The sequence below is a fragment of the Rhinolophus sinicus genome, linkage group LG09 (genome assembly GCF_036562045.2).
Source record: "Rhinolophus sinicus isolate RSC01 linkage group LG09, ASM3656204v1, whole genome shotgun sequence".
Taxonomy (NCBI): Eukaryota; Metazoa; Chordata; class Mammalia; order Chiroptera; family Rhinolophidae; genus Rhinolophus; species Rhinolophus sinicus.
The window spans coordinates 115,718,795-115,733,671 of record NC_133758.1 but is presented as its reverse complement, the minus strand read 5'-3'; the positions used below and the strand labels follow the sequence as shown (position 1 = coordinate 115,733,671).

The 14,877-nt window shown below is 46.6% G+C and overlaps 1 protein-coding gene across 1 annotated transcript in view; it reads left to right on the top strand.

Annotated features, from left to right (window-relative positions):
- ABCA13 (ATP binding cassette subfamily A member 13) overlaps positions 1 to 14,877 on the top strand; it is a 184,248-nt gene that overhangs the window by 83,871 nt on the left and 85,500 nt on the right. The window contains exon 26 of the mRNA XM_074341068.1: positions 9,343 to 9,592. Coding sequence (XP_074197169.1) covers positions 9,343 to 9,592 — 250 coding nt within the window. The remainder of the gene's footprint in view (positions 1 to 9,342; positions 9,593 to 14,877) is intronic.

The window sequence follows — 14,877 nt, the reverse complement described above, 5'->3', positions numbered from 1 at the left end:
CCTCAGCCAGTGTGCTTGGTGTCCTTTTGAGAAGGGGAGACGGGACACTGAGAGGCGCAGAGATGTGTGCCCGGAGGGGTGATCGGCATGTTTCTTGCCTGAAGAACTGAGCAGAAGGACGAGTCGGTGGACCTGTGCCCTTGCACGGGAAGGCGGTGCTGACAGTTGGCCTCACTTCTGGGGCTTCTGTGTCTGTGCGTCACTGTGCAGCTCTGGTCTTTGGAGGAGCAGGTCGCACGCCCTGCCCCACAGCCTCAGCGTGCAGCACACGGGTGTATCATGGCCCCGGCTGCCATGTTCATGGTAGAGTTTTAAGAAAAGAGACATTTAAAATGCAAGTTTAAAAATTACCTGGGCACTTTTTAAAAACAGCTTTATTGGGGTATAATTGATATACAAAAAAAAAAAAAAGCCTATTTAATGTGTACAGTTTGATGAGTTTGGACATATACATGCTCCTGTGAAAGCCTCACTACAAGGTAATAAATACATTCATTAAACCCCCAGATTTTCTCATGCCCCTCCCCCCTTTTCTGTGGTAAGAACATTTAATGTGAGATCTACCCATTAACAAGTTTTTAAATGCGTGATACAGTGTTGTGGACTCCCGGTGTCATGATATGTCGCAGATCCCCAGAACTTAACCATCGTCCTTAACCGAAACTTCATACCCACTGGACAGCCCCACAACCACTGTTCTACTCTCTGCTCCTACCAGTTGGACTATGTTAGTTACCTCACACAGATGCAGGCAAGTAGTAGTTGTCCTTCTGTGGTGGGCTTGTTTCACTCAGCACAATGTCCTTCAGCGTCATCCATGTTACAAATGGCAGGATCTCCTTTTTATCCCTGAATAATATTCCAGTGTATGTATAGACCACATTTTCTTACATGGGGGTGCAGGTAGCTCTTTAAGATCCTGATTTCAATTATTTCGATACATGCCCAGAAATGGGGCTTATGGGTCACATGGTAGCTCTATTTTTGAGTTTTTCAGGCCCTTCCATACTGTTTTCCATAGTGGCTGCACCCATTTACAGTCCCACCAACAGTGCATGAGGTTCCCTTTTCTCTATGTCACCAAAAGTTGGTGCTCAGCAAAAGAAACAAAATGCAAAGGGAGAACGGGAGAAAATATGTGCAAGTCATCCATCAGATAAGGGTCAATATCCAAAATACATAAGGAACTCCTACAAGTCAATAGCAGAAGCTCTGAAATAACCTGATTGAAAAATGGGCAAAGGACTTGAATAGATGTCTCAAAGAAGATGTGCACGTGGCTGGCGGACACATGGAGAGGTGCGGGCGTCACTGCTCCTCACGGAAAGGCAAGTCAGACCCACTGGCTTCTCACCTCACCCCCGCTGGGACAGCTGTCCCCAAAGCCAGCCAGCCAGCCAACCAGCCAGCCAGCCAGCCAGCCAACCAAACAACGAAACAAACAAACACACACAGCCTGTGTGCTTCCTCAGAAGGCAGATGTTTAGACCCAGCTTCCACTAGTTGTGTTTCTGAAGACTTCGGTGCTTACATTTTTAAACAAGCACCCAATTCCCGCAGGGTCTGTGGGCCCTGCTGGGAAGAGCAGCCTGTTAGAGTCTCTTGACGCTCAAGATTCATGTGAAAGACCGCAAGTCCATCGAACGCAGAGTGAATCTGGACACAGCTGTTTTCTCTTCCCAAGGCTTTGCCACGCGTTTTGTTTGTTCTTGAAGCAGTACCACATTACCTTCTCCCACAGCTGACTCCTCTGTATTTCATTCCTAATTGCCGCTCTTGCGCGGATGGAAAGTGGTTTCGGAGGTGCTTAACGGGAAGGGTCTGCAGCCTCTGCTTTGCTTTGTAAGACAGTCCTGTTTGCACAGCCCACCCGGCGTGAGGAGGCCATAGTTCTCTGCCTCTTCAAAGGGCCGTCCCACATTCTCTGTCTCCTGGGCTTAACCACGGTGTTAAAGCCAGGGCACTGTCTTTATTTTTTTGTCCACGTTTCCTGAAACTTCAAAAACTGCCTTTCCTGCAAGCAAGGTGGGGAGGAAACGTGACTGCTGCCAACGATACATGTCAAAGAAGGTTTGTTTTCCACATTAGGAAAAACCAGCAGAGAGCTGATGGCGGGGTGCTTTGCAGGAAACAGTCTGCCAGAATAAAAATGGAATTGAAATGGACTTGGGCAGGGTACCGCTGGTGGCAGGTGCCAGAAGGCGGCAGGGCTGTGGGAGGCTGCGAGCAGGAGGCACTGAGACTTGGCAGGCGCGCAGATCAGAGCGGCCGGAGGAAGCGCCCAGCGTTGGTGAGGGGCAGTGCTAGCCCTCCTTCCCGAAGGGAATCTCATCTTTATGTGGAATATTTGACAAAGAATGTGCTTCACTCTTGAGAGTAGTCGTTGCCTCCCAGGCAGGGTGATGATGGCAGCGCTTGGCCACTTGGTAGGAGTGGCTGTGGGTGGCGTCCATCGGCGGTTTACCTTCGGGAAGCCACAGGGCTTCACCCTCACCTCCCTGCTGCACTTGCTCAGGACAGTGGAGCAGGGTGTCCTGAGCTGCCAGCTCGGTCCCCTCTCCCCACCCCAGCCCCAGACCCGTGGCCTCCTCCATCGTGGGTAGACGTGCCTCGGAATATCTGATTCATCTCCTAAAACCACAGCAGAGAAACATGGCTTTGCCTTCTCACCTGCTTCGACTTTCTGCTTTCACTCTGCTCAGCAATGAGACTGAAACGGAGCCACTGGTAGTAGCCAGAGCACAGCTCTCCAGTGAGGCCCCAGGCAGGACAGTGAACGCTGAGAGCGGGAGGGAACTATGCGAGGCGTAGGTGGTGTTCTCTGAGGGGCAAGGATGGGCCCGCGAGGGACGAAAGCCTCCCGTTGGGGAAGTCAGAAATAGGCGCTGATGCTGAATACAGCACTTGTGCGTATCCCTCCGTTTACGCGCCCATCAGGCGGGGTGAGCAGCTGGAGGGTGAGGCCTGAGCTCCACCTTGCAGTCATGAAGACTTCCCTGCCTGTGAAGAGACAGACTTGGCAGGTGACAGGACAGGAGGGAGGGGACACAGGGCTACCGTCCGAGGGAAGACCTGGTGGTGGGGACGCTTTCCTTCTGGTCAGCTGTTTATAGACCTCCCCACCCCGCCTCGTACCAGATGCCACCTTGCTCCTATTTGCATGTGATGACTAACTTTCCCTAAAGAGACTGCTCACCCCACCTCTCCGATGCGATCAGAGCAGGACCGAGGTGATACCATGGCTGGGCTGCCGTGGGAACCGTCAGGATTCCATTTCCCGCACCACCCATCACCACCTCGGAGGGAGCGCAGGTTTGACACCCAAGTGGGGTGGGCAGCCTAGAGGCCCAGGGGGCCCTGTCCTTGGTGCAGTGACTTGCCCGCCTAACATGTAGTTAGTGGAGAAGCCGGGGCTGTCACCCCTGTTCCCTGAACATGAGGTCACTGTCTTTTTAAGGCAGGTTGACTCAAACAACTTTCAGCAACCTTTAAAATGTTCAAACCTTATGGCTGGATGTAAGGGACGACCTGTTCCAAAGTGAGATCTGAATTTGATGCTGTAATTTGGGCTGTTACAAGCGTGGTGCTCTTTAAAGAACCAAATTAATGACACATCACAGGTGCAGCAATTGAACTTGCATGACAGGTAGACAATTACTCTTACCCAGCTATCTTTTTTAAATAATTGTTTTATTTTTCAATTACAGTTGGCATATACTATTATATTAGTTTCAGGTGTACAACATAGTGATTAGACATGTATATAACATACAGAGTCATCATCCCGATAAATCTATTCCCCATCTGACACCATACACAGTTGTTACAATATTATTGACTATATTCCTCATGCTCTACCCTACATCCCCATGACTGCTGTGTAACAACCAGTTTGTACTTCTTAATCCCTTCCCCTTTGTCACCCATCTCCAACCCTTCCATCTGGCAACTATCAAAATGTTTTCTGTATCTATGAGTTTGTTTCTGTTTGTCTATTTTGTTCTTTAGATTCCACATATATGTGAAATCACATTGCATCTGTCTTTCTCTGTCTGACATACTGCACTCAGCACAATACCCTCCAGGTCCATCCATGCTGCCACAGATGGCAAGGACCCATTCCCTTCCATGGCCGAGCAATATTCCACTGTATATATGTACCACCTCTTCTTTATCCATTCATCCATCGACGGACACCCAGGCTGCCTCCACATCTTGGCCACTGTAAACAATGCTGCAGTGAACATGTGGATGCACACGTCCCTTTGAAGGAGCCTTTTGGGTTTCTTGGGAGACTCACTTCAGATCGAAAGACACACACAGACTGAAAGTAAAGAGATGGAAAAGTTATTTCATGAAAATGAAAAAAAAACCCCAAAAAACTGGGGTAGCAGTTATTATACCAGATAAAATAGACTTGAAAACAAAGGCTATGCCCAGCTACCTTATTATCTTTTTCTTTCCTTTTTGGTTCTTAGAAAAATTATGCATAGAAAAACCGTCTGGTTGTTCTAAGAAATGAACAGGTAAAGCATCATAAAAGTTGGGTAATGTATAGTTATGAAATTATTATGAGTAAAACATTTTAGGTATATAAGCCTCTAGTTAGCTTTTTAAAGAATTATGCCTCATTAATATGATTTTGCTTTTTAAGAAATATTTAACCAAGGTACAATAACCTAGCATAGCATTAAAATTTGTTCATGTTTTATCACATGATTAATATTTAAGAGATAACTGTATTTTGGGTTTTATGTCATATTAATAAGCATACAACTATCGCAAAAACATTTTCCTTTCCTTTTATTTTTCTTTCTATTCTTTTTTCTATTCCCTCTTTCTTCTTTCTTTTCTTCCCCGTCCTCCCTTTCTTAAGGGGATGTTTAGTTTTGTTGGTTTTCTTACCCAAATGGTGTCCATAAGATAATTAGTTATGATTTGTATAAATGTCATAAACTGTGGTTTTTACCAGGACAGAGATGGAGGGCTGCACGTAAGGCTTTGTAAATGGAGTCACTGGGGCACATACCCGTGCAGAATGTTCCGTGTGCTCACGACCAGGCCAGGCCGTGTAGCCATGTTCTCACCACACAAATAAATCTTTCAGTAGGTTGAAAAGTGGGTTTGCTACTTTACCTTTTTGAATAAAAACAGTTTGTCAAATAGAATATAAAGTGTAGAAATTATTTCATAAAAGACAACTTTTCACTGAAAGTATATACACCAACATATTTTCTGTTTTAATACTAGTGTATTTATTAAATTGTATTCTATATATGTTATTTTGTAACATTCTTTTTTCATGATATATTTTGCGTATTTTCCTATATTTACATATTTAGTGTTTTAATCCTCCCTCATTTTTTTGGGTAATGCCATTAATATTTTGGGCCACATTTCCTCTCCCAGTCATTGTGTTGAGCTGCACTCCATGTTTGTATACAGACTTTGTTTTAAAAGATGATGTAATTCTAGCTTAAATTGCTTGATTCACTGACAACATGTAGTAAGCAGCACATCTGAGTATTTACCTGTGTTGTTACCCCCTCCCACCTCCAGGTAGAGGCCAACACAGCTCCCTGCAGGGCTCTGTTATACGTGGGTCAGTTCATCCCCACGTGTCAGACATTCAAGCTCTTTCCAACTTCTTGCTGCTGTTCTGTCCCATGTAACAAACCACCGTGTTTGATAGGCCCGATGAACTTCTGTGTATTGATTTTTAAAACACAGCTGTCCCGTCAGAATTTGCTGTATTTGTTTCCCACAGAAAATCTGCATGATCTCTTCTGCCACCAGCCCTGTGTAAGAAGCGCTGTTTCTCTAAACGCTTACGTGTCAATAATATTCGGTGTTAACGTCTTTAATCCTTATCACATTAGTGAGCTGGGATCTCATTGTTTTAATTTACAGTAATCATCTGTTTTGTAGCTTTTTAATAAGCTGCGTATTTGTGCATGCCGCTTGGCCATTTTTGGTTGGCAATATTTCTTCTGTTTTTAAAACCGACTTGCAGGCATTGCCTTTGTAATGCTTTATTTTCCCATCTTCCAGACATGGGGTGCGCGTGGCAACGTGGAGCTCACACTCAGTGAACGCTGTCTTCAGTTATTCCTCACTAGGGTTAATGTTTGAAAATTGAAGCCATCAGACCAAAAAAAAAAAAATTTTGCACATTTTCCTTCATCAATTTGGTGGTCAGGGTAAATGCAAATGCATAATTATGGATGTAACTAGAGTCCTTGAGTGTAATTGCACTCATAAGTCAAATAAGACAATTCATAACAATTTGGTTCAGCATTTTATCTGTTAAATTATTCATGTGAATACTTTTATGAGTTTAGCCATGAATATTTGATTGGTGGTTGATTCATGACCATGAACTATCTTAGCCCTTTATTTTTCCCATTTATGTCCAATTAACATATGTGGGAAGGTGGGGAAAATTTATTTTTCTTAATATGAGCAGCGCCTTTTCCCACAGACTGACTGGGCCTATCTGGTGGGCATTTACCATGACTGGAGGCCGACATTATACCAGCTCTGCTTGTTTAATAAGGATGGTAATGATAATCCTCATTACCTGGAAGGAAAATATTATGAGTCTCTAGTTTCCAACTGAGGGAAATGATATTCAGAGAGGGTCCGTCATTGTCCAGAAGTCACAGAGCACACTGGAGGCTTCCGGTCCAGGTGCATGTGAAAGATTCAGCTTTTCCTGCTGCACAGTGGGTCTCCCAGTGGTCCTCTCTGAGCAGGGCCAGTGGGCACATAAACGGCCATCCTGACTGTGTGCGCGCTGTCCCATCACCAGGCACATGTACTGAGGAGAACGGAGCACAGGCCGTCTGTCATCTTTCCCTTTTGTGTCACCTGGCTATGAGGACAGAAACCTGTGTTCCACCCACAGGTGTTATAGCCACTGCCTGCTGCACACAGACTGAGAAGGTGCACAGCTCAACAGGCAGCTGAGTGGGGAGCTAGATGGGAATGTCAGAAGATGCCACTTAACGGCCAGTTATCATGGGGTGTGACTTCTGGCGACGTGACAGGAAGCCTGGTGGGAGCAGAAGCCGGTGAACCTACCAGCAGCCTTTCCGTTCCTCTTGAACCTTCCCAGAGGGGGACACTCTCCCCGGCCAGAGAAAGAGCTCCTGAGCCACAGGCCAGCGAGGAAGGAAGCCGTTCTCTCCATAATGACGTCGGAAAACCTGGGGCTGGGCCCCCAGGAGCATTTCAGTTATTTTAGCTTGCGTTTGAGAACTCACATAATCATCCTAACAGATTTGCACACATAATGCCGTGAATTGGTGTCATCGGCACTATAACCTGAAAAAATGCTTGGGAAGGGGCTATATTTATGTGATCAGACGTAGCTCGGTAACACACCTTTCCAGCACTGGAGATCGCTACGTGCCGGTTTCACAACCGCGCTAAGAGCATCAACACGAGTCACCATTGGTTGTGCATTAATTCATTAACCCGCTGAGCCTCAGAATCTCCTGGGAAGTTATTTTTTGAAAATCTCTTGAGTCCATGGAGATGATTGTGTCTGAGGTGGGACCTGGAAATCAGCGTTTAAAAATGTCAGCCGGTGACTGATATGCAGCCGGTTTGTTGATCACAGCTTTCATCACACAGCGCCCACCCTCGCCAGGATCCCACTTGTTACGCAGTTACTTTGCCTTTCAACAGGCTCGCATCACGAGACCCCCGTGCAGAGCAGGCTTCAGCCCCTGGGAGACCTGGGGTCCTTGGTGCTTCTGGGTGGGTGTCTGATTGCCTTCACCCCCGTCTCCTGCCACATGGCAGCACATTGGTTTGCCACACACACTTATTCCCAATATTCCATTATTTTCACTGTCTTACGTTTGGATCTTTGACCATCCGTGCTTTCTTGATTGCCTGCAACCTCTGCTGGGTTAAAGGCCCTGCCTAAGTGTCCCCACTTCTGTGACAATTGTCTCAGCGCCCCTCCGTGGCACCAACCCCCACACTCTGCCCACATCGATACCACACTTGATTACGGCGTCTTGGCGTATTTGTTTATAATTGTATTGCAGCCCCTGTGTTCTGCCTTTTTGAGGACAGGAGCCACACAGCCCAGGGCCTGCCACACACTGGGTCACCCAGAGCGGATCTGACAAATGGCGGCGTTATTTGAGACGCGCATTTTCCTCCCAACTACGCCTCTTCTCAGCGCGGTTACACATAATTTCTTTCCGAATGGTACAGTTTCTTTAAGAATGTTTTCTTCTGGGACTTTAAACTTACTTTCTGCTCCTCTATTAACTGTATTTCAGTTTGTTATTTGTAAGCAGTACAGTTTTACACGTGTCCTTTTGTAAGGTCGCTTCTCTGGTAAAACACTCTGTGGGGTTTTCTGGAACATCTTACAAGGAATGGCTAGGAAAAGCCGAGGCTTGCTGAGGGCCGGCTGTGTGCGACCTCAGCCGTGGACCCGGGCTGTACTCCTGGTGTCCGCCTCCCCTCTGCTCTGCCATCTCATCCTCTCCGGATGTGAACGGTGCTCTCACCTGCGGTCTGGGCGGGCCTGGAGCAGGTTTACTGTGGAGATTCCTGTGGAGTCCCAGGTCACCACTCTGAGAGAAGGAGCCTGGCAAGATGACCAAAGATCGATGACGCAACGCTCATGCTTCACTCTCCGGTTGGACCCTTGGCTCCCTGAGGGCCAGTTTCTGATTGGCTCTCGGAACAGGTGGGCTGGCTGCGGCCTCCCGTGCTAAGGGGGCTTAGAGCTACCACAGGCCGGCTCCTCTCCATCTGGGGTGCCAGCGGGCCCCAAGGGCAGGGACTCGGGCTGGCATGGTGCCCGCTGAGTCCTGACCTGGCTGTCAGCTGGCTTCCTCAGGAAGGATGTGGGCTAAGAACAGAGGGGAGCAGAGCTCTAGGAGGAGGCGGGCACCGCAGGATGCCGGGATCGGGAGTTCTAAACAGGGACAGCACCGTCTCTGCACCCCACCCCCTGCATCAGTGCATGTGGGACATCAGAACGTCGTGCTGTTCGTTTGTGTTAGAATTTGCACTAATGTAGCAGGCTTCATTTTAGCCAATAAATACAAACACAAGGTCCCTTCTCTTTGTCCTTTTGTGTCTGCCATTCCCTTCAGAAACAAGGTTCTACAGTGCAACTCTGTTCTTGCCATTCGATGTCATGAGACGTCCTGTTGTATAGAACATTCCAGGGAGTTCTTTCTTAGTGTGGACAGTCACTGCGATGCTCAGAGCTGCCCTAGGTTCACCTGTAAGTGGAAGACGGGCATCGCAGAACCAGCGGGTACTGGGATCCTAAGTGACTCAGGCTGCAACTTCCTGTCCCCACAGATGGCGCCTCTGCCAGGACCCCACCCGCACGGAGTGGCCGGCTGCTTCTCGCCCAGATGGCTGCCCTCCTGAGCAAGCGGCTTTGCCACACGCGCCGCGCCTGGAGAGGCATGCTGTTGGACCTGCTGCTGCCACCCCTCTTTGTGGCCTTGGCAATGGGATTGTTCATGGTGAGGCCTTTGGCCATTGACTACCCTCCTCTCAAACTAACACCTGGCCATTACAAGCGGGCCGAAGCTTACTTCTTCAGGTAAGAGCCTGTGCCCTTTCCCTGCAGAGTCATGTCAGGACAGATGACAGATACCTGGCAACAGCTTTGATAGTTTTAAGAATTTCAAACATACCTGGTTTTCGTTATTTTGGAGGTCCGCGGGCACGCGAGTAAGCTCTGAGACGCTCCGGGTCTTCCCAGGAACTGAGTCCAGGTGGATATTTAGGGCAGATGAGTCCGGCCTGGCCTCTGACCATGGCTCCCTGGGCACCCTGCTTCTCCCCAGGGCCCCGGATTCCCCTTGGTGAAAGGGGACACAGTGCCACTGGCTGATGTGCAAAGGGCCTGGCCCACACCAGCCCACGGCCTTGAGCAGGAACTGGGAGGACTAGACATGATCCAGAATTTTGATGATTTTAGAAAAGTTTGTGGATTGTATATTTCACAAATCCTGCACGGTTGGTCAGGGACAACAGAGAAATGTCTGACTTTTCTCTTTGTGGGTCTGAGCCCATGTACACCACAGGCCAGGGTCGGTCTGGTGTTGCTGCCAGTGAGTCCCGAGCAGTCCGTGTTTTGTTCAGGAAGTCCTCAGAGCTGCCGGGATTTCGTTTCACCCACATGGGACTGGGCCCTGAGAGAGGGACTGTGACTTCCCTCCCTGGCGGGCTGCCCTCCAGCTGGGTCTGGCTGACCGTCGCTGAGCCTGCCCTGCATGGCCTGTGGTGGGATCCTAGGCTGCAGGGCGGTTCTCTCTCCAGGAGGCCCTGTCGCTTGTCTGCGCTGCGGACTCTGGGCTGGGGACGCCTCGTGTCCCCTGGCACGTTAACTGGGCTGTTCACAGGATGGGCAGCCAGGACTGACTTGTTTTGGTCAGAGGTCTAGCCGTTAAAATTGTGAGCGTAAGTAACTAGACTTAAGTGCTTACTAATACTTGATGAGGAGTAATTTGGAATTAGATTTAAACAAGTGCAGGAACAAAAGGAAAATGGGTAATAAACGGTTCACTGTGTTTCTGTTTCCTTTGGTTAATGCTTTCCCTCCTTCGCATGTCTTTATGCTCCCAGGGGCCTGGGTTTAACCAAGAGGGGACCCGACACAGCCCGGGACAAGGGCATCCCTGTCCCAGCATCCCTCCTCCAGGTGCCTTCCTGCCTTCTCTGGCCACGTCCCTTAGTAACCCACTCTCCTCCTCTCTTATGAAGGATTTGAAGTGACCGTGACAGTGTGTCAGGCTGTCTACCACTGCTTTCATTCTGGCCACATATTCACACGTCTGTCACACTCCTCCAGTTTGAAGGAGCTGTAACTTTTAGTTTTTTAATTTAAAAATAACATTGTGTTTTAAAAGAATACAAAATACATGCTAGCCCAAAACAAAAACAAATAAAAAACCAATCACATGTAACCCTACCAGCGCCTATTGGTCTGCAGTCCTCACGTGTCATGTGTAATACTTTAACCACAGGCATTTTTATCTTTTGTGGCAATGAGGTCATACTGCAGAACTCTTCAGCACACGCATTTTCACTCAATAACATTTGTTCACCTATTTTTGTAAATCAGGGCAGCGCGTTTCCCATCCTCACGGATATGTGGGACAGTGCTGCATGGAGGTGCCATAATTTATTCAAACGGCTCTACTTTGGGACACATTTATATTTCTATTTTCTGTCCTTTTTAAAAAAATATATTTTGTGTTTTTGCTTTTTCTTTAGATGTTTTTATTATTCATAGTTTCTTTGTGTGTTTATATTAATTCCTTTTCATTTTTGTGTATTGTGAATACCTGCTACCAGTGTGTAATTAGCCTTTTATTTTATTAAAAGACATTTTAAGATAGTCAAACATGGGGTGCCTACAAGATTTGGAAAGATAGATAATAATCCCTTTTTTGTTTTATTGAATATTAATCAATTTTCATTTTATCGAATAACCTTATACATATTGACTTGCTTCTATATGTCAATTCCTATTAATTAACTTTGTTTACTTTTAATTTAAGGTGTCTGTCTATTCATTGCGTGACTGTATCTATTTTTATTGTGGTAAAATACATGTACACAGAATTTACCTTTTTAACTATTTTTGTGTATGAACATTATTTTTATTAAGTACCTGCACTGTTTCTCTCCGGCTGCCGGGACCGCGTTTGTTAGATCAGGTGGCAGCGGCTCTGAGAGTGACAGGGTGAAGGCCAGTTCTACCTCTGAAGAGCAGCAGGAGGGCTTCCAGAAGCTTCTCTGCTCCCAGGACGGAGGGAAGCTTTCTGCTTCCTACACCCTCCCTGCTCAGGAGCCGGAAGGCATCTATCCCCTGCAGTCCAGCTTTTTCTCCCCTCTTTGGGGCCAGGAGGCCAGGGGAGGCTGAGGTCAGCGTTCCGGGGATGTGAAGTCTCTGAGTGCCGGGTCTTCCTGGTCCTTGCCCTGGTGCTCTGCGTCTGGTCTTCAGGCTGTATCCGCATGTGGCCTGGGCAATGGGAAAGATGTCCCTAGATCAGTGTTGCCTGTAGTGACTGTCACAGAGCTGAGAGCAGCTGCTGGCCACCACCAGAGACCGGTGGGCTCAAGAGATGCAGATAGCCTGGATTTGCAAGTGGTAGGGAGAGGGGCGTTGTGGGTTACTCAGCTCCCAGCAATCCCAGGTCTTTCTAGGTTGGTTTGATCTCCATTTGCATCAGAATCATGGTGGTGGTGGTGGTGGTGGTGGTGAACTAGTTAACAACACACAGTCCCTGTAGGGTGGTTGGTTCAGCCAGGCTGGTGGGGGACTCTGGTGCACATCAAATTTCGAGAAATACTGACTTGGAGGGAGGAACAGTGACCCCATTTAGGATGCACACTTATCTGTGAATTTTCAGTACAAGGGTCTGGCAGGACAGACTTCACATGCTTCTAAACAGCACTTTAGGATAAGGTGACCACAGCGTGACAGTGTAGGAATGAGCATTTGAGTTTATGGCAACAGGGACAATTTAAAGACAGTTTTTTTTAAAAAACAGTCACCTCTAGACCTAAGGAAAAAATACAGTAAAAAGTAAGCTGTAAGTTTAAATCTTGTTCTTAGTAATTATTCCAAGGAAACTACTTTATGGATTCATATTTTTTCCAGAAAAAGTATTTTAAACTTTCATATTTGTTCTTGGGTTAATAGATCAAAAGAGGGCAATCGAGAATTTTCACAGATGCCACAAATAATGTTTTCTTTTTATGGACAACATTTCAGTGGAAAATATGTCTCTTTCCTTGTTTAAGTGTTTTCTCATTTGTCAGAAACTTGAAAGCTCTTTATACAGAGGTCTCACTGCCTACTTATGGGACATAACTTTGTTGTCGATTTCAGCATGTTTCATCATTGAGTATTTCTGGCCATAGGGAATCGTATTAGGCCGGTTGTAAACCATGTTGACCTTAACGATAAAACAACCTGATGTTTTTATTGGCAAAATGGGTTTATTTGGGGATAGCAAAGAACTGCAATTTGGGATAAGGATGCTGTAGCACAAACTATAGGCAAGTCAAGCGAACAAAGGAGAGGAACCATTACTTTCTAGAAAAAAAGGAGGAAGTTGGAGGGGAGGGCGCACTTTGAATGCAAGTCCTTTAGTGGAAAGTGAGAGTTCGGGGCAGTGACGGCTTCTCACTGGCTGAGTTGTGGGGGTTCCCCTGGACTGGGCTTGTTGCTGGGCAAGGAGAAAATCTTCCTTCCTCCTGCCGGCCTGGGACCTCTCCTCCTGTCCGTGTGTAATTGACGCGCAGTATGGTGCGCGAGCTCCCCCTTCAGGCCTCTCGACTCCATTTCACGTGAGGTTTCCTTCATTCATTTTCACAGCCACCTGAGTATTTTACAGTCTGTGCTGTATTTTATGCAGTGGGAAACATGGTGTTTTTCTATAAATATTCTTTTTGGGTTTGGATGCTACAGTGGTGTTTGCGTTATAAGTTTACACACATTATTGCTTGGAAAACAAAGTTGTCCTCAGCAGCTAATTAATTACAAAACAAATTAGTTACAAAACTGATTTGGTGCGATGAGTTCATCTTCCTTTTCCACTACAGTTGTTCCTGTCTGGAAGTTCAGAGGTCAGGGAAGCCAGAATGGAGAGGAAGCATTAGGTCTATGATTTCAGCTCAGCAGTAATATCACTGTCTGTTCAATGAATGATTTTGGGGAACCTCCGTGTCCCAAGTACTGTCCTAAGCCTTGTGCCCTGTTGCTCCTGGGTTGTTTGTTGCAGTCATGACACTGAGAAGAAGTCCACAGTTAAAACCCAGTGGGGACGTCGTCAGGGCCACTGAGCAGAAAGAGGAGAGAAAAGGAGGCAGAGGAGTTCTCATGGCAGAAGGGACTCACCCCTTAACAGCTGGGCATGGTTTCCTGCCAAGTAGCAGGAAGCGGATGCACTGGAGGGGCAGGTCCAAGGCAGGTCCGCCCAACCAGAAGGTGCTTCTGCCGGGCTCTCTGGGCTGGGAGGGGTTTTCTGGCAGAGAATGTTGGGCAATGTTTGTCCAAAGATGTCAAGGCCTAAAGAGAGCAGTGGATTTAAATACTACTTCAAGGCTCTTAGGTAGGTAACAGGGAGCAGTTGATACATTTTGAGCATAGAAAATGTCAGATTGGTATGTTAGAGACCAAGGAAAATTAGGAATCTCTTTGTAAAATTCCCATCTATGCAGCGAGCTATACACAAATATGGAAGTCACTTCTCATTCTGGGCTTTTATTGTTACTTTCGGAGTGTGGGGGTTCAGTAAGCCTAACAACTCAGACTTCCTATATTTGAAAGCTGATAACAATTCAGAAAGTTACTTTGGGGAACAAAGGAATCAACCGGAAGAATCAGTGGTTGAAGATTATACTGAGGTTGTTTGCATTTCCTGGGACAAGTGAATGTAAGTTCTTTAACAGGAATCATGTCTGTACATTTGTTAACGTATGTACTACTTTGCAAAAAAATTTGAGGTCACTGTTTGCACATAAGTATCAGGCTAATAATACATCATTCTTCTTTATTTTGGGGACAAGTGTCAAAAGCATTTTGTAACTGATATGATGTAAGTTCTAGAAAGTAATAAATCTATAAATTCAGAATTTTAATTGATCAAAATGAACTCCACTCTCAATCAGTCCAATTTAGAGAGGGTTAAAATATCATTTCTTCTACATTTTCTCAAGTCAAAACATTTCTTACAATTGATGTATAAAATTTAGTACAGGGTTTGATTCTATACCTCCCCAAACTAGAAGACTAGCACACCTTATTGCTGGTGGTGTCTCCAATAAGGAACTTCAATGTGGGTGGCCTTGCTTGACCTGTCAACTGAC